This window comes from Primulina eburnea, chromosome 7, assembly GCF_022965805.1.
Source record: "Primulina eburnea isolate SZY01 chromosome 7, ASM2296580v1, whole genome shotgun sequence".
Lineage (NCBI taxonomy): Eukaryota > Viridiplantae > Streptophyta > Magnoliopsida > Lamiales > Gesneriaceae > Primulina > Primulina eburnea.
Genome location: NC_133107.1, coordinates 6,150,764 through 6,176,851, shown reverse-complemented (window position 1 = coordinate 6,176,851; position 26,088 = coordinate 6,150,764). Strand labels below are relative to the sequence as shown.

Here is a 26,088-nt window from a genome sequence, read left to right as displayed (position 1 = left end):
GTGTTGGGAAAGAAATATGTGGGCTTTTTGAGTCGCTAATTTTTCATTATCTTATCTATTTTTCCAAGAACTATGCAAGTTGTGGGACATTAATAATTTACAAAATACATATGGAAAGTCTTGCTAGATTCTCTATGCATGCAGTAACTCAGATTACTCCAAACAATTCCTAACAAAAAAAAGGTTACGCAACTCATACCTCTTGTTGTGTCACGTTCTCTGGTCCTTCTTTAGCGTTTATTAGTAATCCTGGGTATAATGTCATTTTCTGAGTTGTTTCTTCCATTTCCCTTAACTTGCTCAAAGCCTCAACCCTACTCAACTCAGCTAACCTTACTGTTTTTCTTGCTTCCTCCAACTCAAACTTCCTTGCGATCATCACACTGTCCATCTCTTTAACTACCTCCAATAAATGTGAACATGTTCCGTATTTCATTTCAACTTTAAGAACATTTACATACTCAACCATGGGATTACACATATGTGTAGCCAATTCATGAATTAGGTCATCCACTTGAACCTCCACTGACCCGAGGGCGCCTATAACGAGATCAGAGGCGACTTTAAGGAGCTTAAGCATTACAAGGGAGAGGTCATTCTTCTGGTTTGACTGATGGATAGAAGAAGCATATGTCAATGCTTTGAGGAAGAAATTTTGTATGGAAGCTTGATGGTCTGCTAGGCTCTGGAAGATGCTCTTTTGGCTTGAATTAACCTGAGTTTCAATTTTTCTCAGAAGGTCGATCAGTCGTATAAGTTGCTGCTTCTGTCTCTCCTTCAGGTCATTGCTAGCTACCATAGCCCTACTCAAATAGTGTTCATCCTGAAATTCAAAGAAATCATGTAAGGTGGGCTCAAAATATCAAATATGTAAGAACATACTGCAACAAAAGTCATTTAACATTTAAACAGATGAAACTCCTCAACAGAGAGCATTGTGACCACTCTGCTTATTGGTCATATTTACACTCAAGTCTTAGAGCTAATCATTTTGATAATGAATGAGAAATTTGCCTGAATATTCTTTGAATTCATAAGCAAACTCCCAGAACATCACTTCCAGACATGACCACTTATGATTGCTTATAGATAATAACAGATTTTACCTTATAATCTGTTGAAACTTCTCTCTGCATATACTTTACCGAGACTCAAGACTTCCCTTCATAGTGGTGAGTTTCAAGTGAAAATAGCATTTTCCTGTTTATTTATCGGGAACGTGATTGTGATGACATCACTGTGTTCATCTAATAGATTCTCCTCAACAAACTTAATCATTCACCAACTAGTTTTCCGATGCATTTTAATGCTGCAGTTAGTGGGAAATAAAGGTAATACCATTTTGGGGATTATTGGCAAATTATGGTGATTAACTTTGTATCCCTAATGAAATATAAATTTGTTTCAGTGGAAAAAATTACGTGTTACATCTTACAACTCTTCTTCTATCTACCCCTCTAAATCCTAATGAATGTAATTACTACACCAGCAAAACCCGTATACTCCATCACTCTTTACTCCACAAATTTTATTTAATTTATGGTGATCCTCTACACCTATAAAGAGGGCACTTCTTAATTTTTCATTAAATGTACACATAAAATGCAGAATATGCAAGTATAAAGAAGTATACTACAATAGACAGCTCACAGCTTTATTATAAAGCACAAAAAATATAAGGTTTGCTATGAGTCGTTTAAATTGTAAACGTCAGGTTGTTGACTTGTACCCAGAAGGACCGGGTGAAGACTTTTACTGTAGGATCAGCGAAGGTAGCATAACACAATGGGCTTGAATCTCCTTAAGAGAGCAAGATATTCATGTCTTAGTCTGATAAGCGTTATGTTTATGTAAACTGTAATACATAACAATTAGTACTTTTTGTCGCAACATGGGTGGATATAAATTATCCTACAATTACAAGGAGAAGCACCAACAATAAAGATGAAAATTTCATTGTTACGACCAAATTCTGAGAGAAAACAAGTTCAAGCAGCAGTTGACTTCCACGATCTCATCTTCACACAAAATATTGCAGGTGGAAGTGTGGAATTTATGTATAAAAATGTATAATTTACAAGCAAACGGATCTGCTTTCTCAATCGCCAATAACGACCTTATTGTAATTCATGTCACTTCTGGAATAGCTCTCCCAAACATGAGAACTTTCGGCAGTCTTGTAAAAGAACAAGAATAAGTAGTAGCTAGCACACGGATGCAGGTACGCCAAACCCGCGCATAATTCAATACAAGGTGAAATCACTGAACTACTGTTTAAAACAACCAGACAAACTCCATCGAAAATAAAGGTACGAGAACTGGGAAGACATTGGCTACTCATCCTTATCCAAATGCATACGAAAGATTCTATATGTGCCATGAATACGAAGCATAAAAACTAAAGTCCAAGGTACAGCAACAGTCGCTTCATGCTTTGAATTATTAGTACCTCGGGTAATTATGAGACGGGTACGGTGGTACCCCTTTGTAGCAAATTATATGCCAAATTGGTATGGTACGGAAATTATTCATATGAACTCTTCGTTGCAAGTACGGGAAAAAATGAATTTTTAAAGCTTGATCAGATGAAGATAAATCTAAAAAGTTTCTAGATTACTTGAGAATTCGAACGATCATTGGCAGTGAGTACAGAATTGAATCTCCCCTCCGCGGCCATTTCCACCGTCTTCAACCCAACAAGTTTCGTCAACGGCACAGCCAGGGAGGCAAACACATCTTCCGCCTTGGAAAAACATTAATACAAGAGAATAAATTACTTCCGCTGAAGAAAATCTATTCGAATGCAATGCATCATCAAATAAATACCTCCAGCAAACTGGCGGCGACCTGAGAATTGAGCCGATGGAAGGCTATTTTTAGCTGCTGGTGGGACGAGAGTATTCGCGAGAGCTTCAATTGAAGAGCTTCGGTGAACGGCGGCGACGCGGCGAGGTTGGCTCGAGTTGGAATTCGGTGCGTCATTATCAATTTTTGGCGGGAGAAAAACTCTATACATCCATGTGGAGACGGGAGAATCGAATATACATGTCTTTTTCTTTCTTTTGCATTTGAACCTTTTTAAAAGGAATATTATAAATTATATATTTACATTCGTAACGAATCAATTGATTTATATATACAATAAAAATAAAATTTTGAAATAAATTAATATTTTTCATAGATGTGATTGGTTCAGAGATTTATGAGATATCGAGATTTATGAGATATCTTACATAATTTTTAAAAAAATTGAATCGAGTAATTAAAAAAAACTATTCCATTATGGTATAAATTAATCAAATATAAATTTATTATTAATCAGATTTTATCTATTAAATTTACCAATCTTGGATGTTCATCTATACTGTATATTAGTTACTCTACATACGTGATACGTGTGTACAATTTTTTTTATCATTATCGATAGACTAAAGTGAAATTTAACAAATTATGGAGGGACTAAATTGATATTTGAATTGTGAAATAAAAAAAATTTGAAATTAAAAAAAAAACAAAAACAAAAGTGTAATATTAATATCATATAAAAGTAAAATTGGAAAAAAAAAATTGGTGTCCTCTTTAAGTAGTTATTATCATGTCTTCATATTTAATAATATAGTATAGATAATATAGAAGTATAGATTAAGGTTGAAACTAATAGAGATAAAAATAGTCACCATTTTTTCTTCGAACATTGTCTTTATGTGATATCAGTATTATATTTTTATTTTTTAATTTTTTTAAATTTCAACAAATATTTTTATTTTTTTATTTAAGCACTTTAATCTCACTGTGAGTAGAGTAACTTGTGCTAGTAAACAATACGCTTTATTTGGTGATAACAAACCCAACCGTGAGTAGGACAAGGCTCCATCAAGTAAGCAGCGCTGAATGGATTATTTTGGAGGCGGGAGGAAAACGGGGATGGGGATCACGGAGGATCTCAGATGGGCTGCTGCCAAGCTACTGAAACTGGGAAAATCCGCCGTCGATTCAGCCGTCTACGAGTCTCTCAGTGGTTTCATTTCACCCAACCCTAGCTCTGCGTTTGTATTTTCTTTTTCAAAGATGAAAGTAGCACCACGATTATGTATATATTGCAATTTACTTGTGAAAAAATGTTGCTTACTGAGAAAGAGATCTGGAATTTTTTTCGATTTTAGTGTATTTCATGTTAGTATTCTTATATGGGATTAGCTTTGGTGGTATGGTTTATTTGGATACTTAGTTATTTCTTCCTTGTGAACATAAAGGGGAGCCTAACTTCATTTTGCAGTTCCCCCGATACTTGTTTGTATCCTGAAAGTATGCATAGTAGTCTTCCTCTTTTTTCCCCAAATGGATTGTGGATCGTCTATGCTAATCCAAAGAATATCGAATGCTAGGTTTAATTTGTGAATTGGTCGTCATTCTATAAACTACTAGCTCTTCTTATGCTCGTAATCATGAATTTTTTTTATTTTTCTTTGTATCTGCAGGTGGTATGCAAGTTTATACAACTATAAAACAAAATTTGCAGGATGATCTCTCTTCACAACATCAGTATGGGGATACGAATACAAGATTTTTTGTGGTGGAACGGATAAAAGAAAAGCAAGAAACAATGCAGAAAGACGTGAATAACATAAAGCAGCAAAATATTTCAATTCTTAGAACAAAAGAACAAGAGATTCAGGAACAATTCTCGGATGAGCCTCTCAAGTGTTCGACTCCTGAGGTAAGTTGTCGTAAAAAGATTTTCATTCGTTCTCGTCTGTGAGATGCTAAGATGGCTGGGGAGAAAATAATTGTTAGATGCTTGTGAATCCTGCTATTATAATGTGGTGTTGGGTAAATATTAGTTAACCGTGACGAAATTCTGTTATAATCTTTTGGTGATGCCAATCGCTCTCTGTTTATTTCTCAAGTTTCCGAATTTCTGTATATCAGGTAAATTTTAAGGAATCTACTGTATTTAAATTGTGTTTTAGTCAAGACTCAAGAAACAAGATTGTTTACATTGCATGTATATCAACTTTTGTTTTTGAAGGATACATTTTGTACATTGGTGCATTCTCCACAATATATAATCCTTTCAACTTGTTCACAGAAAAGATTTTCATGTCTTCTATATTGAAGCAAATGAAATAGCAGAAGACCGAATACAAATCGAAACAGCCATTTATCTTGATGGTTGACTTCATATTACAAAATACCCATAAAAGCCTGAACTTTGCAGCTCCAGATAGTTGAAACCCGTAAGCCCTTGCCAGAGCTAATGTTGAACCTAAAGGGGAGCTTAACTTCTAATCAAGCCTCTCGATTTATGATCATTTGAGTACATTGCCTAACTTCTATGTGAATGGATTCTATTTAATATTCTATGATTCTATCAAATAAAAGAATGTTTGTTAAAATATAAACACCTCAGGTGACATACTTACTAGTAGGTTACCAACACATAAACAGCAGTTGAAGACTTGAAGTTTCTATTACCTATGCCGCACCCCGCCTCAGGATCGTTTGTATCCTGGCTTCTTTCTTATTTCGACGTCCTAATGACCCTCAAACCATCTAAAGAATCCTTTTGACAGACCTTTGAACTCTTTGTAAATCCCATCACAACCTTTGGCCCTCATCCTGTGCTATAAATTGTGACCGACAAACAAATTTTAAGTGGTTAATTAGTTATATGGGATACAAAATGGTTTGGCCTTTGTCTTTAGCAATTAATGGATTGATGTTTAGTACCATGCTGGTACGGCGCTATTTGTGTTGTTTAAGCTATTCGATCGGTTAATTCAACAATCTTATTTACTAGTTTAGGGACCAAACAATTATTAATTCCCTAGCCGATTGCTTATCTTTATCACCCGATTGCTAACTTTTTGAGACTAGATCATCTCTCCCTTCCTAACCATAAATTATACTTCCACCATCAAGCCAATGTCTGCAGTGGTTCCCATTCATTTTTGTATATTAGGAAAATAAATTCCTAGCCTCATTAAAGAAGTGGAAAAGAGTTTATAAGTCATAGGAGTATTATGAGGCGAACATAACAACATGGCTATATATATATAGCATCGATCCTCCGATTGCATCACTCCATACAATATAGAACTTCCAAATAAATATGCCGAAACATACGAGGCGAGACAATCTAAGAGATTCCGGCGTGTGAATGAACTATGCTCGGAAATTGATGGGTTATGACTCTATTTCGTTATTCGGGCAAATTTAGAATCAGCAAGCTTAATTCCATACTGACCTTATGACCGAACATGCATGGCACGTGACCAAATTGGTCGCCCAATTACCTTGATACATATCCAAGGCCATTTCCATAACCTTGTTGAGGTCTCTAATGGTCCTATACACGTGTAAACGAGGTGTCAAAAATAACCTCACCTATGTAACGTGACACGAAAAATATCTGGTCAGGGTGGGAGGTTTTCGGGTTTGAGTCGGATCGGGTTGGACGAGAAATCTGACTCAAAAAATTTGGGTTGTTTGGATTTGGGTTGATCCGGTTGACTTGAACCATCAACCCGAAATCATCCCATTTATATATCTTTTTCAAGGTTTGACTCGTACAAAAAAGTGTAATTGTGTAAATCAATGGAGAAGTGGAGTTTGAAACTTGAAAGATATTTTGTAATGTTTGAATGTTTTTATTGTATATTGATATAATTAGAACCATAAAAAGGGGTTGTGGGGGACTGGCCGACTCGCAACCATTCACAACTCACCATTTGGTGGGGTAGATCTATCCATTATTTAGTTATATTATGCGGACCAGGGAGTGGCTCGCAACCCACTATTTGGCATTGTGGTCTGGGAAATTATCAATCTAATTCGTCTATTTAGTGGGGGGCAGAGCAAACCGACCCAAAGGGCTCAACTCATTTTGACAGCTTTTGATATCATAAATTCTTTCATCGTGTAATATTTGCTTTGTGAAATATTTGTATTTCTCAATAATAGTTTTTTTTATTGTGTGTAGTAATTAATAGTTTAGATAATTATACTCTTGAATTTAAATATTTAAACATTGGAAATGTAATTATCAAATCAGAACCCAAGCCAATTTTTTTTTCCTCAGGTCATATTTCGGGTCCAACTGAACCCCAATCTCTATAAATAAGAGATCTTTTTTTTTTTGCGCTTACAAATTTATAGCACATTCAAAATTTTTTTCTTTCTCATATCATATTTTGCGCTTACAAAGTAAAGAGATGAGTGGATTTCAAATCTATCCAATATAAATTCATCTAAACAATCAAATAGATTTGGAATCCATAAATTTGAAATTCATAGCTTCAAATCTCTCCATCAAAGCACAATTTCAAGTATCATTTGATGAATATAAAAAAAATGAAACGAGTAAAAGTTATGATTTTAATGAAAAACAAAATTTTATTTTACCTTTAATTTGTACAACAATATCCCTTAAGCTGAACTTGGAAGATAAATTTAAAATATATAAATTTTTCTTATAAATTTATTGTTTAAAACGTAATAATAAATAAAATTATGAATTTGTGTCTTACTTATTTATATATTAGTAACACAAAATAGAATGTATTTCAAATTATAAAAGTATAGGGTAAACTTTATACTATCTATATAAACATGTAAGAAGTAAATTTGAATTTCATGGTCTTACTTCTCTAAACAATATATATATATATATATATATATATATATATATATTATGGATATATATATATATATATAGAGTGAGTCTCATGTGAGACCGTCTCACGGGTCATAATCCGTGAGATGGGTCAACCCTACCAATATTCACAATAAAAAGTAATACTTTTAGCATAAAAAGTAATACTTTTTCATGGGTGACCCAAATAAGAGATCCGTCTCACAAATACGACCCGTGAGACGGTCTCACGGGTCGTATTCTTTGTGAGACGGTCTCACGGGTCGTATTTGTGAGACGGATCTCTTATTTGAGTCACCAATGAAAAAGTATTACTTTTTATGCTAAGAGTATTATTTTTTATTGTGAATATGGGTAGGGTTGATCCGTCTCACGGATTATGACCCGTGAGACGGTCTCACATGAGACTCACTCTACTTTGCATACTGTGAATGTATGCTTCATATACTATGTTGTTAAAATAAATTTGCCTAGTTAATTGAGTTCAATTTTGGTGTAGTTAAAGAATAAAGAAAAAACTGAAAAAGGAAAGAAAATGTTTAGATTTAAACCGAATACAAATGCGATTTAGGAATCGCTTTCCTAAATATATAACATCCACCCATTGTGGATGTTCTTATATATATTTGCAGTTCTATTTTAAAGTTTTATTTCATCCTACCTATATGTGTATTGTCCCATGATAAAATTGATGGTCAAGATTTGCCCATGTATATATAGGACACATTTTTTTTTTAGAAATTGTATGTGTGGTAAGATCTTACCCGTTGAAATGTAGTGAGGGTAGTGCCCACATAAAGTAGAATCTCATCTACCTATTTTAAATATATATAAAAAAATTTGTTGGAATCTTGCAATAAATTAGCTTTGGTGAATTTATGTTGATGCAGTTAATACGAGAAGTTTAACATACACCATCGTGTTAAATATATACATCTGTTAACTTTTCGTACAAATTTTAAAAAATTCATCAGAAAATCAAAGTTCACAAACAAACTTCTTATTTTATTCTTATTAATTTTTTTCAAATAATAGTTGTTTAATATGAGTATATTAATAAAAAAAATAAATGATATTATATATAAAAATTGAACTATATATTTTGAAATAATCCAAAATAGAAAAAAAAATATGATTGAGACGAAAAGTGTATCTTTTAACACGTGTAATTGTGCGATTCTTGAAACCGCTAGTAACGTCCATTGAATGATAAAGTAATCTCGATACTATATCTACGAGTTCAATTTTATCAGTGAAACACACATTTGTCAAAATAATCTAAAAACAATCGTTCTTGCACTCTGGTTTCCCCATCTTCCCAAAATAATCTAAAAACTTTTGTTCTTGCGCTCTGGTTTCTTCGTGTTCCTCTCTTATAATCGACGATTACTGTCAGAAACAACTCTTGTTCTTCGGAATAGCATTTGGTTCTTAACGTGAGTTTATACGATTCTCAAAAAACACCATCGGTGAGTAACAAATTTATTTTAAGAAATTATTTTTACAATGACATCGATCACCAGCTTGTTCAACTCGTCATCGGAGACGACCACATTTCACATTCCCACACTTGTATACCTTCAGATATATTTATACTTTTCATTTTTTTAAAAAACATATTTTATTTCTCATGGATTCCTTTGCATATCATGATCGGCCAAAAAGAAAAAAACAATAAACAAAAAATTACTCTTCAATTTTATGAAGAGAACAAAAAGAGGTTATTAGGCGGTCGTAAAGTTTTCCATCCCTCCGTCCATTCATCCTTAATCAACGGCTGAAATCCAAGATCCGCGTGCTTCTATTAATTGATTTCATCCCGAAACCCCCCGCCTCTATATAATCCCTCAATTCCAAGCCTTCTCTCGCACAGAGTGCTATTCCTTTTTTCTTAGAACCAAAATTCCCCCTTTCTACTCTCGATTTTTCGGAATTTTGAAATGGCTGGTCGGGGCAAGACACTCGGATCCGGGTCTGCGAAGAAATCCCAGTCGAGGAGCAGCAAAGCGGGCCTCCAGTTTCCAGTCGGTCGTATCGCTCGTTTCCTCAAGGCCGGAAAGTACGCTGAGCGTGTCGGCGCTGGGGCTCCGGTATATCTCGCCGCTGTTCTTGAATACCTCGCCGCTGAGGTAAACTCGAAAGGAAGACTTTCTCAGCTTCTGATCTGATGACCCTTATATTTAGGGTTTTTTTTTATATTTAGATCTCGATTTTGAATTCCAAATGCATTAGAGTTTTTAACTTTTTATTGGGGAAAATTTTAAACGGTCTGATTTTAATTTGTTTTGGATGTCGGATTTTTTCCTTTAATTACCCAATTTTTAGGTCAGTATTCTCAGATCCGTTTATTGAAATTAACTGATACCAATTTACGTTGTATACCAGGTGCTGGAATTGGCTGGGAACGCAGCAAGGGATAACAAGAAGACAAGAATTGTGCCAAGGCACATCCAGTTGGCTGTCAGGAATGATGAAGAGCTGAGCAAACTCCTTGGAGATGTGACCATCGCCAACGGTGGAGTGATGCCCAACATTCACAACCTTTTGCTTCCTAAGAAGACCGGTGGATCATCGAAGCCCTCTGCCGATGAAGACTAGATAGATTGATTTTCCAGCATAAAAGTCTTTTGAGACCACAACTATTTTTAGGATGATCACATAAATTTTAGGTTTTGGTGGTAGTGTTTTAATTTTAATTGTTATTTTTAGCTGTAGTTTCTGAAAGGGCTTCTGTCTGTTGGTTTTGTGCATATAAATTATGTACTAATCTATTGTCATCTGAATACAAATCTCTATCTTGTGAAGTTCTTTGTGTTGGGTTGATGGTATCGCTGACGATTGCTTTTTGGGTTATGCGATTTTAGGTGGCCGTTCTAACAATGCCTTAAAATCTTGATTTTTACTTAAATAACTATGGGTATTTTTTTCTCGAATTTGGTGCTATAATCGGTGAGTTTATGACACGTTATGAATGATTCTGTGCATTGTTTTGTTTGATTATAGATGTCATGAGACCCCGTCTTGGTTCCTGAGTTTGTACATTCAGTTCATTCAAGTTGATCAACACACACAGTCCCACGGCTCTTCGGGTCCTTGATATTGAAGAACCATGCCAGTAATTTCTCAGAACATGAGCATGAAGCAGAGATAAAGGAAAACCTACGAGAAATTTGACGAAGGAAAAAGAAAAAAAGATTATATTACAACACTTCCAATCATTCTTGTTCATATGGATTACCATTTTGAGGAACAGCAAACCCATTGATCATGCAAGGTGAGGCTTGCTTCATCTGAGTAAGCGCGCAGCTCACACGATCACGGGCACCAATCTATGAATGAATTTCCTTTTTGTTTGTTTTTCCCACTTGCATTGCATTCCTAAACCTCTGCACTACCTGAATAAAGTAGCGAAGATGTCGAAAAAGTTAGAATCTTCACTTCGGAGGTCTGTGAAATCGAAGAAAAGATTATGAAATTGTTCTTACGTGTTTTGATTATACTATGACTCGTCGTCTGAACTTGAGCTATCCACTCGCCGATCTGTGATTGCTGGAAACAGCCGCTGGCGAGGATCAGTTGTAGGAGGCTGGCGTGGATCCACAGGCCCTGCTGCTGAATCATCTTGCTTAGATGTCCGACTTGATTTTGGTTGGGCAAATTGCAATTCTTTGCACACTTTTTCTAGAATTATAAGGAAATCCCGAACTATGATGAACAATCGCAACCCCTCATCCTTTCCAGCATTTCCATGGAAGTAATCTGACGTGCTCTTTACAAGAGCCATTATTCGCTTCTCTTCCTCGAGCAACCACATAATATCAGCCTCCGCATTCTGCACAAAACTCTTTAATGCCTGATGGAATCCATTTTCTTCTGATACATTCTTCATCTCCGAACTAAGGAAATTCTTGGATTTTATGAGTGTATGACCAAGCCTAGACACTGTTCCTGTTACGCTGTCAGCATCTAAAGCTGCAGCTTTCTTGACATCCTCAAGCTCACTACTTAGACCTGAAACCACCTGAAGACCTTTTCTCTGGAACTGATCGTCAGAATCTTGAATAGAATCCTCGAGGAAATCTTCAGACTTGAAGCTGGACAAGCTCCGGCTCTCTTTGGCTGCTCGGGCAGCTCTCATGCCTTCCGAACGAATTATTTCCTGAACAACAAAGTGCAGCAGTGTCGTTTTCCCATCTGTTCCTTTCACATCTGCTAATTTTAGGAGAGTATCAAGTTTAAATGCTTGTGCACCACCGCGGAATGTCCCGACATTCATGCGGTTTCCTGTTTTAAGAACAGCCTCGAGAAGCTTGAGAAACAATCTACTTTTCCGCAATTCTGTGGAAGCAGCCTGCAACAGGTCGAGAAACCATGAATACAATATTAATTCCTGAAAACTTGAGATTTAAGATTAATGGTACCAAATGGCCCAGCAGAAAATTGTTGATCAAATGCGTCATTGTCATCAAATTCTTTATCAGAGACTTAGGAGAGAATGCATGTACACTAGTTTAATATCTAAAATATTCCTACATACCAAATCCAAATAGCTTCTAGAGGAATAATACAGATGCACATATCCCAACAAAAACAGTCCCAACAAATAACATTTTCCAAATCCATCATATTTTCAAGTGCAATGCAGATAGAGAAAATGATCAGCATGAGAATTCTAAAAGTGAAATGGACGAGTGGAAATGTTCATTTGTTGTTTAAAAAAACTGATGCCAAAACAAACCTTATAATGGTAGTGGCGTGAAGGGCCAAGGGGAACTTGTGATTCAAAAAAGTTCAGCCAGAAAAAAACAAGGAAATTATAATATTCACCACAAAGATCAGCACATTTTCTGGTTACAATGGTCTCCTTATAAAAGTCAACTTTTCCAAATGGCTTCTGAGAGTTATAATGCGCTAGAGGGTAAAGAGTAATAATTACGACTTTCAAGTGCTTACAAGCATAACCTGAGAAGCTTAAAGCAACTATCCTTAATCCTAAACCAAATGAGAGATTATAATTGTCAGACCGGGGTTATACACAGCTCTGCAATCCTGAATCCAGATTTTATAGTTATCCAAATTATAGGGAAAAATTAGTCTTGTATAACAAGATGATCTAATATGATGCGATAAACCGGACAAATTTATCACCTCCAAAACTGTGAAAGACTCTTTTAACGTTGATATCTCCTCCTGAAGAGTGCACATAAATAGCAAGGATTCAAGCCTCTTAAAGGCGAAAGGAATTTCAACCAAGGTTTTGAGGAAGCGCTCCGCAGTACCAAGTTGAGAAAGATTGCCACTGTAGAGTCTGAGCTTCAATTCCTCTTCAGTTGTAGGTGCCATCTTTATCAATGTTTGAATAAGTTCTGCCGGAAGCTCATTTCCTGATTCAATTGAAAAGGTTAGCTGCCTCTATAATGATATAGGAACAACAAAATTAAAAAGAACACACCCCCTCAAGAAGAATGACCCCACAAAATCAACATATACATGTATAAGTAATTCGAATCAAGAAAATTTGTTTGTCAAAGTCCCAGTTTCAAATTTCAACCTAAGCAGATCCCAATTCTTCCTCTTCATTTATTTAAATTTTGGTTGGTTAGCTTTTTTCTTTGTCTTTTTTGGTGGCGGGACTCGGGAATGTCACTCAAATCAGGACTAAATTCAGGGTAACTAACAATCATCAACGATATTAACAGGTCACGAAAAAGAACATACAACAAACAACAGACAAACCTTTATCCCACTAAGTGGGGTCGGCTACAGATCACAAAAAGAATAACTAACTTTTTTCGATGTTAGATGCAGTGATCAATTTCTTTATGAAATATGTATAGGTGAATTTAACATTTAATTAATCCAGAATTAGGGATATATTCAAAGATTCATAAGCAATTGCTTTTGCTGTACAAATCACCAGCCAAAAATGAATCATGCGACCTTAGATGAATTAGGGAACCGTTCCATTTTTCTAATTACGGTGAAAAGAAAAAAGATTAACATATGTAGTAAACATCATGGTAGGGATCCATTCCAGACAGCTTTAGTTATCAAAATAAGTTGAGTTGTAAGTAGTGAAAGCATAAAAACTATGAAATCCAGAGAGTTATGAATTTGACTTTTAACAAAAAGAGAACCATGAGACAGATTCATTGCGCATTTTCTTGATCCATTGACGAAGACAGTAGCTTTAACAAAACAAATTGCAATTGAAGGAATAAACAGGAACTTAGAGAGCAATGATCTCTGCAGAAGCCCGTGCCAAGATAATCTGTATATGTTATAGTGTTTCTGTGCTCGCATCACTCAAAAACGAAATTCGGCAGAAACTCATGAAATCTGACATTTATCAGGAACAATAGAAATTGTGAAAGCTAAGTTACTGCAAAACAACTTTCAATACACTCATGGGTAACTTTTTTGGGATGACCTGATTTAATTTAAGGCCTGAAACATTTATTGCAATTACTTCTCCCGTCCCATTGTCATATCGACATATTCTTTTTCAAATGCTGAGATATTTTGAAGAGTTATTGATAAGGCAACGCATAAACAACTCAAAATCCAACTTTATACATTTTTTGCGCCAAAGCCACTCCATTCTGTACCCTTTTCCATGATCTATAGATAAATGTGACAGCAATGAGATTAATTTTAATTTTTATTTTTTTATAATGAATCGGATTCAATATTTATACCATCAACTTAATCATTTGATCACATATAAGTCATTTATCATCACAGGTTGAAAGAAATGCTTTTAGATTAACACCACCAGCTAACGGCTAAATTTTAGATATAAAAAACCCAGAAGACACATGCTTAGACTAAAACCACAGTGAGGATTAGATCCTATATCTAACCGCAAATGAAGCATACCCCTTCAATGTGGTGTGCCCTGTAACAACTAATCATGTCAGACATTTGTATTCACTAGTATTTAAGTGCGTCAATATAGAATTAAAAATTAAAGGTTAAAGACAGACAGTTGTATTTAACAATAACCCAATGAATGGTTTTTTTTGTTATTCTATAGCTTGTAAAACATTGGACAATATGTGACATAAAATGAGAAGTCGTTGATTCTTATGCATTACGATTTAGTGTTCATTGCTTCAGTTAAGTGCACGTCTCACCTCACCCCTGCACCTAGGCTCTCTCTATAGGACACTGTGAATCTTAGAATGCCTTGCATCTTCAAGAACTATAAACCAGATAGCATTATTTGGATATTCAAGGGATACAAGGAAAATAAAATACCTTCTTCAATTGCATCGCAAACTTCTTCTGTAGTCACATTTAATGCTTTGAGAAGAATTGATAGATTTTGCGATCTTTTGGGATCAATTAGTTGGATATACTGGGTCGAAGGATCTTGTGATGCTGACTCTTTCTTCCCCCCATTCATGTTTTTTGCAGCAGGGGCATAGCCAAATAGTGATTCTATCATTTCTTCATTGAACCTGTTCATGAATTTATGCTGAATATATTAGACTGGTAAAAATGTTATGATTAGGACCATAAACCACATGGGAGTAAAATGACTTACTGGAACGAGCCAGATTTTATCTGATGCCAAACCATTGAATGATCAGGGTTGGCTAACACCTTGTCCCAGAAGAAAGGCTTCAGCTTAGCTTTATTAGGGCCATCATCAGCATCATCGGCTGAAGCAGAAGTTGATGGATGACTAAGTGCTGGTCGAGGGGGTTTCAAGCCCATGGATGGTGACCGTGGAGGGACACCAGCTCTTGGAGGTGGCGGCCGTGGAGGAGGGACACCGGCTCCTGGAGGTGGTGGTGGACGAGGACCAGACTTAATACCAGAAGGTAAAGGAGGTGGAGGAGGTGTTGCAGGAGGCGGAGCACGTGGGCCTCCAAATTGTTGAATTATTGGAGGAGCTGGGGGTGGTACTGGAGCTGTGGGTGTGGGTGTGGGCGTGGGTGTGGATGGAGCTGTCTTATCTAGAGGTGGTTTAGGAGGATCAGTCCTTCCAGGAGGAGGTTTCAATGGAGGCAGTCCTGGTGTACCCAGTGTCATGCGAACAGAATCTTCTCCTGTGTTTGTGGTAGTGACTCCAACTGAATTTTCAAATTTTGAATTGCTCAGAGAATGTGACTCCATATAAGATTTTCCGCTGAATTTGTTATGGTTCAATTTGTTGTTGATAGATTGATTGCCAACCTTTTCTTCATTTGTTGAAGTGCCAAGACCATAGGACTTATGTGAAGAGGCTGAAAAATTGCAATTCAGAAACATGAAAATCAGGAAAGTCTTAGATAAGAGATCAAGGATAAGCTGAGAAGATAAGAGATCAAAATTTGTAAACTCAGAAACATGAAAATATAAATGCAAAATGTCTACTCTTAGACAAGAGATCAAGAAAATCATAATTTTACCAATAGAATAGTCACTCAAGGATAAGCTGAGAAGAGGCCTCTCGTCGTTTCTTCCCCGCCTAGATCCAGCTCCACACTTACGGCAGCACAAAAAGAACATGGCAGCAATGAAAAAGGTCACAGAAGCAGTTACAACGACAGCAACAACCACAGTTCTGTTGCTGGTCTTATGCTTGCTTGACTGTGCATCAGAAGCACCTGCATAAGAATGTTCACTGGTAGTAGGCTGCAAGTCTGAACCACTGAAATCTGGAGGGAAAAATGGCAGTGGAGGACTTTGTGGAGGCTGAGGATCAGCCGTTGCAGGAATTGAAGGAGCTGGACTAGGGAATAAAACCATCGGGGATGGAGCAGGTGCTTCTCCAAATGTCTGAGCTAACTTTCGCCGTTGAAAAGAAGAGGTCTGCGTGAACAAATGTCCCAAAGACTTGGTGTACAGAGTTTCAGAACCTTTCTCTTCTCCAGTGGTATGAAACAAGTGGCTATTTTCCCTTAAACAATCTAGAATGAGTTGCTCAACCACAGGGTGCAAAACCTTGATAATCTCATGCTTTTTTGTTCTGGATATCCTGCCAATACAAAGTTCCCCATCATGACTTGACCGGCCTTCTGTGAATTGCAATTCAAGATCTTGTAGAACTCTGTTGGCATGCAAGAACTCGAGCTTACAGTTAACATGTAATAATTCAGCCTGCACATAAATAATTTTCTGATTATTCATTGCATTCCAGACATATAAACTACATCCAAGTTATAGTCAGGCTCAATTTCTATGACTCAAGGGATCCATAAGAAATTAGATAAAATGCAAATGCTTATGCTTGTGAAACTTGATGAAATAGTCGGTGCATTTTGGAATTTATAGCATATAGTTTTGAGCATTCACAACGTGAATTTCTTGACAATGCAAATGATCAAAAGTACAAAAACAGGAACATCAAATTTTCACCAACACCAAGAAATAGATGAGATATCAACAAGAATAAACTGCCAAATCGTGTATACTAAGGAAAATAAGAAAGTGCATTAAAATTAACATATGAGAAGGTTTACTAAAGCAAAAGGTCGGTAGGTTTTACAGAGTGCCCGACCAGGCCTAGGTCAATTTATATTCAACGTCAGTATAATTCAATACTACATACTTGAATTCTTATTCACGAATGAATTGGGAAAGCAAACAGAAAGATTCGATATTCGATATATTAATTTGTCACCGGAAAGGAGGAACTACCAATTTTTGAAATCACTCCACCTACAAAATCATGCAAACTCCCAGTATAAAAAGGAAATTGATTAATGAAGAACGTTGACATAAACTGATTGACAAATACGTTTCCAAGAAAATCTTCTATGAGATGAGAACACATTATTCCATTACTGCAGAAGTTAAAAATTTCATTTCTAAGAATCATTATCCAGAATAATTGTGACATTTGGAATGATGAGCTTTCCATCTAGCTTAAACCATTACTACCTTCGACTAACAAAGAAAAATGATTATCATCAAAACTTGAGAACTCATAAAGCCAAATGGAAGTGAAAAATAGCAGTCAATAAATCAGCAGAGAGAGAATATACATGCATGCCATACAAAGGGCTGTCATGGAACAATCAGTGATTTAAGCTACATCATAACCCTGAGCTACAAATTCAAACTACGTCATTTATTTATAAGAACAAGCAAAAAGTAATTCAGACTAACGAAAACAGCAGTATACTATTAAAACAAAATAAACAATCATATGCGCAACCAAAACCACACAATAGAGCCATCTGAAAGTAAATTGAATAATCAAAAGACAATTTCATCGTCACACGTATATCAAAACTCGTACAAAAATAACAGTTCTATACCATCTCCATATCTATCTCCCCCAAGTCCACCAGATAGGCCAGTAAAGTTTCCGATTCCTCCCTCTTGCTTTCCAAACAGGGTGCCACCAAAACGAAAAGAAGAGCAACAAGAGTCATGCGATAAAAAATTCCTGTGACACATATTTTTCCTTGCAAATTCATCCTCCCCAATTATAGTTGCTTCTCATACCGTCAGGAGAACAAAGAAATAAGCACCCAGCAAAACCTGTAGTTCCTTTCCAAGAATACAGGCCCAGAGGTCAAATCTTCACAACATATTTCACAAACCCAATTCAATATTCCGCAACAACAGCTTTCAAATTCCTCAGCCGGCTCTTTTTAACAAACAATCTTGATGACCCTCAAATATTCAAAAAAATGTACGTTCAATCAAACTTGAGGAGAAAGCCAAAAAGCTGCACAAGCAACAAAAAGGAAGAAATGGGACACAATCCAAACAAAGGACAATATAGTCCTTAATTTTTGTCAGGTGAATCGAAGAAGAAAAGTTCCTCGGCTTGAGCCCCTTTCTAATGCAGGATCAGATCCAAGAAAGGGATTGAAATTTGATTTAAAAAATTACAAATAGGGTGGGACAGAGCGCGTTAGTTGACCAAGAAATTTCTTTCACCAACGGATGTAGTATGAAAGCTGACAAAGTTTTACTGATTATTCATCCGAAATTGCCTATTGTCTGAATTTTCTTTGTTTTCTGGCAATAATATAACTTCCGTTTTCTTACCGCGAGGAGGAGAACGCGGAGAGAAATATACACTGCCTGCCCTATTTGAAATCACTTTTCAAGATTAATCTTTTCCCAATTTTATTTGTTAATCCAAACTAAAACATTATTAAAAATCAAGAGAGAGAATTTTGATGCTAAATAAAAGAAAAAACGACAAAATAAATGCTTATTGTAAGATTAATATTGGCCATTTCCACCGGTCTTGCTTTCAATTCCAACTACCAAAAATTTGGAAACTAAATTTTGTTTGCCTTACATTCATTAATAGTATGTCAAAATTTTTAGGCATCCTTTATTAACACCTTTTCTTTGTAATTAATAATTAATTAATTACCTATTAAAGAGTTAATTCTGTTTTGAGTAGGTCTCCTGTAAGACGATCTCACGAATCTTTATCTGTGAGATACGTCAACTTTATTGATATTCATAATAAAAAGTAATATTTTTAGCATAAAAAAATACTTTTTCATGAATGACCCAAATAAAAGATATGTCTCACAAAATACGACCCGTGAGACCGTTTCAGACAAGTTTTTGCCTTTTGTTTTTCAATCCATAATTTTTCATGAATCAATTATGGTCAACTAATTATATATTTTTAATCAATTTTAGTCGTTCTCGTCAAAATTAGGTAACTGAATGAGTAATATCATTATTAAAATTTATAATTACATTGCCACATACTTAAAAAATCTAAAAATATTATTAATCATTTAATTAAATGATTTTATGTTGAAATGACTAAAATTGTTAAAAAAAAAATAACACAATTACAAGAATATTTTATATTTTAAAAAACATACTATACGAAAAAATGTCACAAACTAATAGATATAATATTAAGATTGTCATTTAGTCTATTTTCAAATTTTGGTATATAAGAGGGAACAATCTCAATCTTGAGGTACGAGAAATTTGTAAAAAAAAAAAAAACTACAATGCAAATCATTGATGGCAAAGCATGTTTTATGCCATTCGAGTCATGACCTCTTCAAGAATCAATACTGTAGCTTGATGACACGACTCTGTCTGAGTCAAATTCTGCTTTCTTACAGCGCTTTCGAGCTGCCAAAAACATACCATTAAAGCTCAGTGTAGAAAAGGTTTTCTCAAAAATAGATTAGTACTAAAATTACCTTTTCTACACTGTCAAATAATCTGTTGGCAAGATCAGTAAGAGATTTCTTATCATCTTCCAATGCTGCGGATATAACTTCGTCGAAATCATAGTAGATGAACGTAGATTTAAGACGTAGATATCGCCGGACATAATTCAATGTGTCCCCTTGCGCTATCAAGTCCCCCATAGCTATGAGATCAAAAGCAGATTTTTTCAATCTATGCATTCTCCCTTTAGTGCCAATGTTTGCAATGTAAACTCCTTTCTTGATAAAAGAACGAGTTCCCGTCTCTTTGTTGTTAATATCTACATCAAAATCGAAACAGTGCTAAACAGTGCTAAATGATGCTCAAGCATCCTAGAATAACATTTGGTTGAGATAAAATATGTTTGCTTTCAATCAAGTTATTATTTGCTTTGTGATATAAGTGAAGCTAGAGAATCAAAAACTTCCCAACAGAAAGAACACGAATAATCGCGTAAAACTCCTAAATGAAGGAAGATGCGATAGAAAAGTTTACATATAAATGCATAAAAACCAACTAAACTTGTGCATGAGATGAGACATCAGACATACCATTGACAGCATAAGGTACTGGTATAGGACCAATGAGCCAAAATCCATTGTCTTCTGCCATCGAGTTCCTGACACCGGCGTTGCCGAACAGCGCAACTGTTGCAACACTTAATACGAATCTTCTTGAAGGCTCTTGAATCCCATCATTCTTCTTGTCAAGATAGCAACAAATTTTAGCCTTTCTGCAAATCTTTTCGAAGCTGCAAAGCTTGGGAATGGCAGGTAGAGTCTCAAATATGGCATTCAAATTAGCTGCATTCGCCATTTTTTGTTCCCAACTCAAGAAAGTGTACACTGATCGAATAGAGGCTCTGCGCAAACTCAAATTTTTTATATCCACATTAGAAGAGTGCAAGCTGCTACTGACCACCGAAGGTATATCACAACACGGGGATAGATTTGTCATTTCCTTGTGGTGGCCTACGTTTCATCAGCATTTTGAAGGCCTCGTGGCCCTAATCCGCCTACGGAAATTGTTCAATACATATATATAGATATATCTGTGTGATGAAGGTGTGAGCAAAATGATCAGTTTAACGGAATTAACCGATGAATCGGAAATTCGGTTTGGTTAATTTGGAAATCCGGTCATTCTTAGTGTTAAATATTAGCTTGGCCAAGTTACAAGTTGAAACATGCTCCATTTTGTTCTTTAACATAAATTTATAAAAAGCAACCCCAACACATCACACGAGAGGTAGAGCAAACGAAAAGTCGAGATTTAGCTGTCTTTTAATTCAATATGCTACATGATTTTGTATGATTGTATTCGTGTTCTGAATGAAATTCTGTGAAGAAAATGCTTCTGGATACGACCCTGGTTCGCAGTTGCTCTTTTTATCAGTCTTAGCACAATAAATAACCCCAAGTTTTATATTCGCAGGCCTGTCAATTAGAGCTCGTAATTTGGGACCAACTAATGTCTATTCCGTACAAATAGTTGAGGATGATGAACAAAAAGAACTCTTTACTGCATGCATTTATAAGGTACGAAGAATTAATTACAGGCAAACAATCTTAATTTAGTACAAGATACGTCCATGCCATTAACAACGGAATCTCAATAGTAATGATCTTCGTTTCCTTGACACACTTTCAGAAGGCGGTCAAGAACTTGCGACCTCGTCCCAGCGCCATATTGTTCCATCTTCACAGCAACAGAGAATAATGCTGTCGGAAACAAGGTCATATGCTCATTAGATCACAAAATTGGTTTGGTGGATACATAAGTGTGTACGATAGTTTTTACCTTCCATCAAAGGACATGGCAGTTAATCTAATTGCAGATTTTGACTGAACATGAGATAACCTGGGAGAGCAATATGGCATGCATATCATATAAAAGTACGCAAACATGGCAGCTATACATAGCATTCTAAGCAAAAAATGAAAGATGTAGCAAGGAAAGAAGCGAACAAAAGACCTTGCAGTGAGGACAGGAGGATTAGATTGCACTTCCCATACATATATCTTTCCTTCCCTATTCCCTAGCCAATATCAAATTGAAAGAAAATAAAATTATGGACAAGTCTTTTGGAGTTCTATTCAGTAAGTTCAAGCCCAATAAATAATGTGAGTAAAGTAGAAAAAAAATTTAAATTGTCCTGCATGCTTGCTTGCTTGTAGCGAAAAGAATGACATTATTCATAATGAACCTGTGTAAAGTAAAATTATCCAGAATCATGGTTATTACCTACAGCCACGGTCTGATAATGGAAATCACAGGAAAACTTGATGAACCAAATATCACATTCAGGGACGGGATATTTTTGAAGAATGTCAGCAGTGCCCTGAACAAAAATCATTTAGCTTCTAGTTAGCTGACACAGCCTTCGAAGCGAAATCAACACAGAACATAAGCTTCAGTAGTTTCAAACAACCAAATTAAGACCCCAAGGAGCTACTCTGACCTCACCAGGGGACTGTTCTTTCATTTTTGGTTCCCATAGTACAAGTTCATTATCAACACTCTGCCAATTCAAATATAAATATAATCAATGACACAGAAAATTGTTAGCTTCCATGTAAAAATAGACACCCAACTCATTGGAAACAACATATACTTTACAAGGCAAAGACAAAATCATATTCCAGTTGATGACACTAGGTAACTTGGACAGCACTAGTGCCCAGCCAGCCACCTATTTCTATATAAAAGCATAGGGCCCCTTGTAGATACATAAAATCTATAAGAGCTCGCTTCCACAATTCCAAAAAAAACATAGAGTTACAGAAAACCATATATGTATTTGACTGATGATGAATGTCGTCCCAATAAAAAGGTTTAAATTTTTAAACAATATTAAGCCCTTCACCTTGGACAGTATAAAGTCGCCAATCCACCGATTGCAGTCAACATAATTAGTATGTACTGATGCAATAAATATCTGAAACACAAAATTGTTGATTAAGATCAGTGGCAAAATAACTAACCCCAGTTACCTGGCATTAAAGGGGAAAAAAGAGAGATGAGACGAGAAGAAAAACAACTTACAGGGAACTGCACATATTTAGTAGGAAACTTGGAAGGTAGGTCGGTCCAAGTAAATGATTTCTCTACGTACGTCCAAAATTCTGAATCAAATTCAATTTATATCAGCCACCATTAGTCCAGGTAGAATAATCATTCTCTCTGATTATATTACTGTTAGATACAAATCTCAAATATTGGAAATTAAAGAAGCAATATATTTTATTGATGACATGGAAAATTAATGAAGAATCATGTTATATAATTGTATTACTGTTAGACACAAATCTCAAACGTTGGAATTAATGAAGAAACAATGTATTTTATTGATGACATGGAAAATTAAAACTATGATAAAATATGGTAAAATAAATTACAATGAAATTCCTCTATTTTTATTATTAGCAACTTGCATTCATCTCTACTATAAGGGCTTGAGAGCTTGATCCTTGCACGAAGATATTTTGAAATTTCTGCTGAAATTTCCTATATCTTGGTAGAAATTTCGATCGCTACTAACTTAGATTCTTCCGTGAAGGACGGAAATGAGAAAAGTAAAAACATAAAATTCGTCAAACTTCTCAAGACAGGTAATCTAATAAGCATATCCATATTTAAGTAACAGAAGATATAACAGAGTGAAGATTTTTAATAATTATGCACAACACTGTCCATTGTTTCATGCATACTCAACCATGATAATCAATCAGATGGAGTGAAGAGAGTCAATATGCAGATCTAATGTATTCTAAAATGACAGAAAATGAACAAGGGAAATCTCCTGATGTAGCAAAAACAATAAGATGTGTCCATCCCCCCTGAAACACCGGCATGTTTATAACTTTTTTCTGTCGAGTTTAGTTTATCATATCATATCATAGTAATTAAAGGCGCAAGATGCATTAAAGTGCTCAAGTGTCCTGGGGCTTTAAGTGCAGAATGAAACACGAGCTTTATGGAAATAAAACGAAATAAATAAAACATTATCAAAAATATAAATAAAATCGAATTTTTAAAAAAATGTGATACATTAATATCAAAAATTGAAATCATCATCATCATAACCTTTCAAACATCAAATTAAAATGGGAGGGCAAAGGGCAGAGATGACGCGGTCAGATTTTCCTCTACTATAGCACTTCTAAAGGTTGATTTTTCTTCTATCATATATATATATATATATTTTAAAAAGCTGTTTCGATGCGATCGCAAAGCGCATATAAGAGCAAGCTTCTTGGAAGCCATGCATTTTCTAGTGCGATCAAGCGCAGGGCGTGTTCTTTCCACTTAAATACACGCTTTGTGCACTTTTGACAACTATGGCCTTGATGACTCTTACCTTTCAATGACCAGATTTTAACAGTGTTATCCATTCCACAGCTTGCAATACGATACATGTCTGAAGGGTGGAAGTCCTACAATATTCATAACAAATGAAAGGTTAGATGCTCAAAGCAAGTTCTACCAGGAGGTCCTACATGCTATTCAGGCCATTTTCTTACTAAAATGGTAACATGGGGAAGAAGAAAGGCCAGAATCTACAAGATAGTACATACCACACTAAGAACTTCATTACGATGTCCCCCAGCTCCAGAAAATATCAAAATACATATTCCAGTATGGATGTTCCATAGCCGAACTGATTCATCCTGGCCCATGTTTTATCGCTAATCAACTTTCATGAAAGATATTGTATGATAAATGTTTACATCTTTCGATAGAACAGTAAACATAATATTTTCTCTGGAAGCCGCTGAATGGCATGTACAAGTACAAGTTTTTAGTACACTTACTTTGCTTGCTGACACCACCAGTGATGGTTTCAATGGCTGAGTCCTAATTTCATTTATTGAATCCCCATGACCAACAAAACTCTACAACAAATATAAGTAGAAGAAAACAAAAGCATTACATTACTTTACATGCCTAATCAATCTCTATACACACAACAAGGAAAAGAAATGTAATATACATATACCACATGGATGGGGAGGTATAAACAACCTTTGTTTTCAAGTAAACTTTTAGACACAAAATATTGTCACAGTAAAAGATGTTTTGAGATTAGCAAAGGTTATCAATTGCTTTATTTCAAAAATAAGCCTCATTGCCTCATATTGTTTGGTTGCATTCATTCACATGACACTAGTACATGAACAGGTAAAATTGATACACTGTGACTTCACTTTAACGTAACCAGTATTTTGAATGTTTTTAAGTACTTTTATACTAAATCGTAGCTTAATGGATCCACTTGAAAGCCAGAAATGGATCTAAATTTTCTAAAGTTTTTCTAAAATGCCCCGTTTCCAACTATAGTCACAGGAAGCAATCCACAAGTATGGGAGAAACAATTAACTATATAACAAAATAGTACCTTGTATATCTTCTCATTGCCAGTATCAATAACACGGATAATTCCATTAAGTCCTCCAGCCACCAAAAATGGAGTTCCATCATTATTACACGCCCAACTTACAGTATAAAAAGATTCATCTTTCTGATCTACACAATACATGGAACACCAAATGCATTTTCAGAATATGTATATTTCAAAATATATTCAAAACATGTATCTTTTAAAACTGAATTTGCAAACTCATAATTTCATTGCAACAAAAATCTCTTACATCTTCATCGATGTAGGACTGAAGTACAGCTATAACACCACCTTCCAGGCATTGGTATACAGTAACCTATACCAAATTATGGCAAAAATTAACGAAGAGAAATATAAAATTAAGTTTAGAGGAGAGCGGTGGGGGAAATTACGCGATTACCACCGGCGGTGGCGAAGGCATTGAAGTAGCGGGAGTCGATGAAGTTGAAAACGATAGCATAGATGGGACGTTTGCCTTCCTGGAGTCTATTGGTGACCTTATACTCGCGCTTCTTCGACGGCGTCAGTGATCCCACCACCGGATCGCACCCTAACGGAACCTTGGCCATCTCCGCCGCAGATTAGCATTTAGCACCCACCGAGTTTGGTGCTGCAAGGGTTTTACGATCGAACGTCAGCAGTGCTTTACCCATTTTTGAAATAAAATCGTGTGTCGGAACAACGTTTTTGCCTAAAATCGAGTGCCTTCTATTGGTTGCGTTGTAAGGTTTTGTAATAGGACGATTAAATTTGAAATTGTAAATATTATTTAAGAGCTGACAAAAAAAAACTATAGTCAAATTTTTATAAAATTGATAAGATTTTATTTGATTTGAGCTTTAAAAAATAAAATTATTTTACTATAATATTTATATAGCTTTCTCAAAAA

The 26,088-nt window shown here is 35.6% G+C and overlaps 5 protein-coding genes and 1 long non-coding RNA gene across 7 annotated transcripts in view; 2 read left to right on the top strand and 4 right to left on the bottom strand.

The window, feature by feature from the left end:
- The window catches only part of LOC140836066 (uncharacterized), a 4,280-nt gene extending 1,231 nt beyond the window's left edge, over positions 1-3,049 (bottom strand). The window contains exons 1-3 of the mRNA XM_073201477.1: positions 2,827-3,049; positions 2,618-2,743; positions 200-823 (exon numbers count right to left, since the gene is read on the bottom strand). Of these exons, the coding sequence (XP_073057578.1) occupies positions 200-823; positions 2,618-2,743; positions 2,827-2,982 (906 nt within the window). The 5' untranslated portion in view covers positions 2,983-3,049. The remainder of the gene's footprint in view (positions 1-199; positions 824-2,617; positions 2,744-2,826) is intronic.
- A 772-nt stretch (positions 3,050-3,821) lies between these two features.
- Positions 3,822-5,444, top strand: LOC140836966 (uncharacterized). Its single transcript, XR_012119188.1, has 3 exons — positions 3,822-4,018; positions 4,479-5,317; positions 5,430-5,444. It is a non-coding gene; the product is annotated as an uncharacterized lncRNA (long non-coding RNA).
- Positions 5,445-9,513: 4,069 nt separating this feature from the next.
- Positions 9,514-10,458, top strand: LOC140836965 (probable histone H2A.1). The gene is made up of 2 exons (XM_073202880.1): positions 9,514-9,783; positions 10,040-10,458. The coding sequence occupies exons 1-2, from the start codon at positions 9,595-9,597 to the stop codon at positions 10,250-10,252; spliced, it is 402 nt and encodes a 133-aa protein (XP_073058981.1). The 5' UTR covers positions 9,514-9,594; the 3' UTR covers positions 10,253-10,458.
- Positions 10,459-10,833: 375 nt separating this feature from the next.
- LOC140836964 (formin-like protein 5) lies at positions 10,834-18,683 on the bottom strand. The gene is made up of 7 exons (XM_073202879.1): positions 17,908-18,683; positions 16,054-16,744; positions 15,204-15,888; positions 14,915-15,117; positions 12,803-13,038; positions 11,140-12,005; positions 10,834-11,049 (listed from the first exon to the last, which is right to left on the bottom strand). Exons 1-6 carry the CDS (start codon positions 18,067-18,069, stop codon positions 11,154-11,156), a joined length of 2,829 nt encoding a protein of 942 aa, XP_073058980.1. The 5' UTR covers positions 18,070-18,683; the 3' UTR covers positions 10,834-11,049; positions 11,140-11,153.
- Positions 18,684-19,467: 784 nt separating this feature from the next.
- Positions 19,468-20,708, bottom strand: LOC140836065 (photosynthetic NDH subunit of lumenal location 3, chloroplastic). Its single transcript, XM_073201476.1, has 3 exons — positions 20,350-20,708; positions 19,789-20,078; positions 19,468-19,717 (listed from the first exon to the last, which is right to left on the bottom strand). Exons 1-3 carry the CDS (start codon positions 20,612-20,614, stop codon positions 19,619-19,621), a joined length of 654 nt encoding a protein of 217 aa, XP_073057577.1. The 5' UTR covers positions 20,615-20,708; the 3' UTR covers positions 19,468-19,618.
- Positions 20,709-21,296: 588 nt separating this feature from the next.
- Positions 21,297-25,879, bottom strand: LOC140836963 (polycomb group protein FIE1). Of its 2 annotated transcripts, none has more exons than XM_073202877.1 (13): positions 25,592-25,879; positions 25,450-25,515; positions 25,197-25,319; positions 24,613-24,693; positions 24,376-24,468; positions 24,159-24,234; positions 22,844-22,923; positions 22,665-22,736; positions 22,260-22,319; positions 22,043-22,139; positions 21,773-21,836; positions 21,599-21,658; positions 21,297-21,519 (listed from the first exon to the last, which is right to left on the bottom strand). In XM_073202877.1, the coding sequence occupies exons 1-13, from the start codon at positions 25,766-25,768 to the stop codon at positions 21,456-21,458; spliced, it is 1,113 nt and encodes a 370-aa protein (XP_073058978.1). In that variant the 5' UTR covers positions 25,769-25,879; the 3' UTR covers positions 21,297-21,455. The 2 variants fall into 2 exon arrangements, with proteins under 2 accessions (XP_073058978.1, XP_073058979.1); XM_073202878.1 differs by having other exon boundaries at positions 25,600-25,807.
- Between the last annotated feature and the right edge of the window lie 209 nt (positions 25,880-26,088).

Excerpts from the sequence above, each read along its gene's own strand:
- LOC140836964 (XM_073202879.1), bottom strand. The coding sequence starts at position 18,069 with ATGAATTTGCAAGGAAAAATATGTGTCACAGGAATTTTTTATCGCATG. Across the intron at positions 16,745-17,907 it reads GGGAGATAGATATGGAGATG|GCTGAATTATTACATGTTAA; the intron begins GTATAGAACTGT and ends ATTTATGTGCAG. Across the intron at positions 13,039-14,914 it reads TTGCGATGCAATTGAAGAAG|GAAATGAGCTTCCGGCAGAA; the intron begins GTATTTTATTTT and ends CAATTGAATCAG.
- LOC140836065 (XM_073201476.1), bottom strand. The coding sequence starts at position 20,614 with ATGGCGAATGCAGCTAATTTGAATGCCATATTTGAGACTCTACCTGCC. Across the intron at positions 20,079-20,349 it reads AGTACCTTATGCTGTCAATG|ATATTAACAACAAAGAGACG; the intron begins GTATGTCTGATG and ends ATTTTGATGTAG. Across the intron at positions 19,718-19,788 it reads TATTTGACAGTGTAGAAAAG|CTCGAAAGCGCTGTAAGAAA; the intron begins GTAATTTTAGTA and ends TGTTTTTGGCAG.
- LOC140836963 (XM_073202877.1), bottom strand. The coding sequence starts at position 25,768 with ATGGCCAAGGTTCCGTTAGGGTGCGATCCGGTGGTGGGATCACTGACG. Across the intron at positions 22,924-24,158 it reads TAAAATCTGGTCATTGAAAG|AATTTTGGACGTACGTAGAG; the intron begins GTAAGAGTCATC and ends AATTTGATTCAG. Across the intron at positions 22,320-22,664 it reads GCGACTTTATACTGTCCAAG|AGTGTTGATAATGAACTTGT; the intron begins GTGAAGGGCTTA and ends TTGAATTGGCAG.
- LOC140836965 (XM_073202880.1), top strand. The coding sequence starts at position 9,595 with ATGGCTGGTCGGGGCAAGACACTCGGATCCGGGTCTGCGAAGAAATCC. Across the intron at positions 9,784-10,039 it reads TTGAATACCTCGCCGCTGAG|GTGCTGGAATTGGCTGGGAA; the intron begins GTAAACTCGAAA and ends GTTGTATACCAG.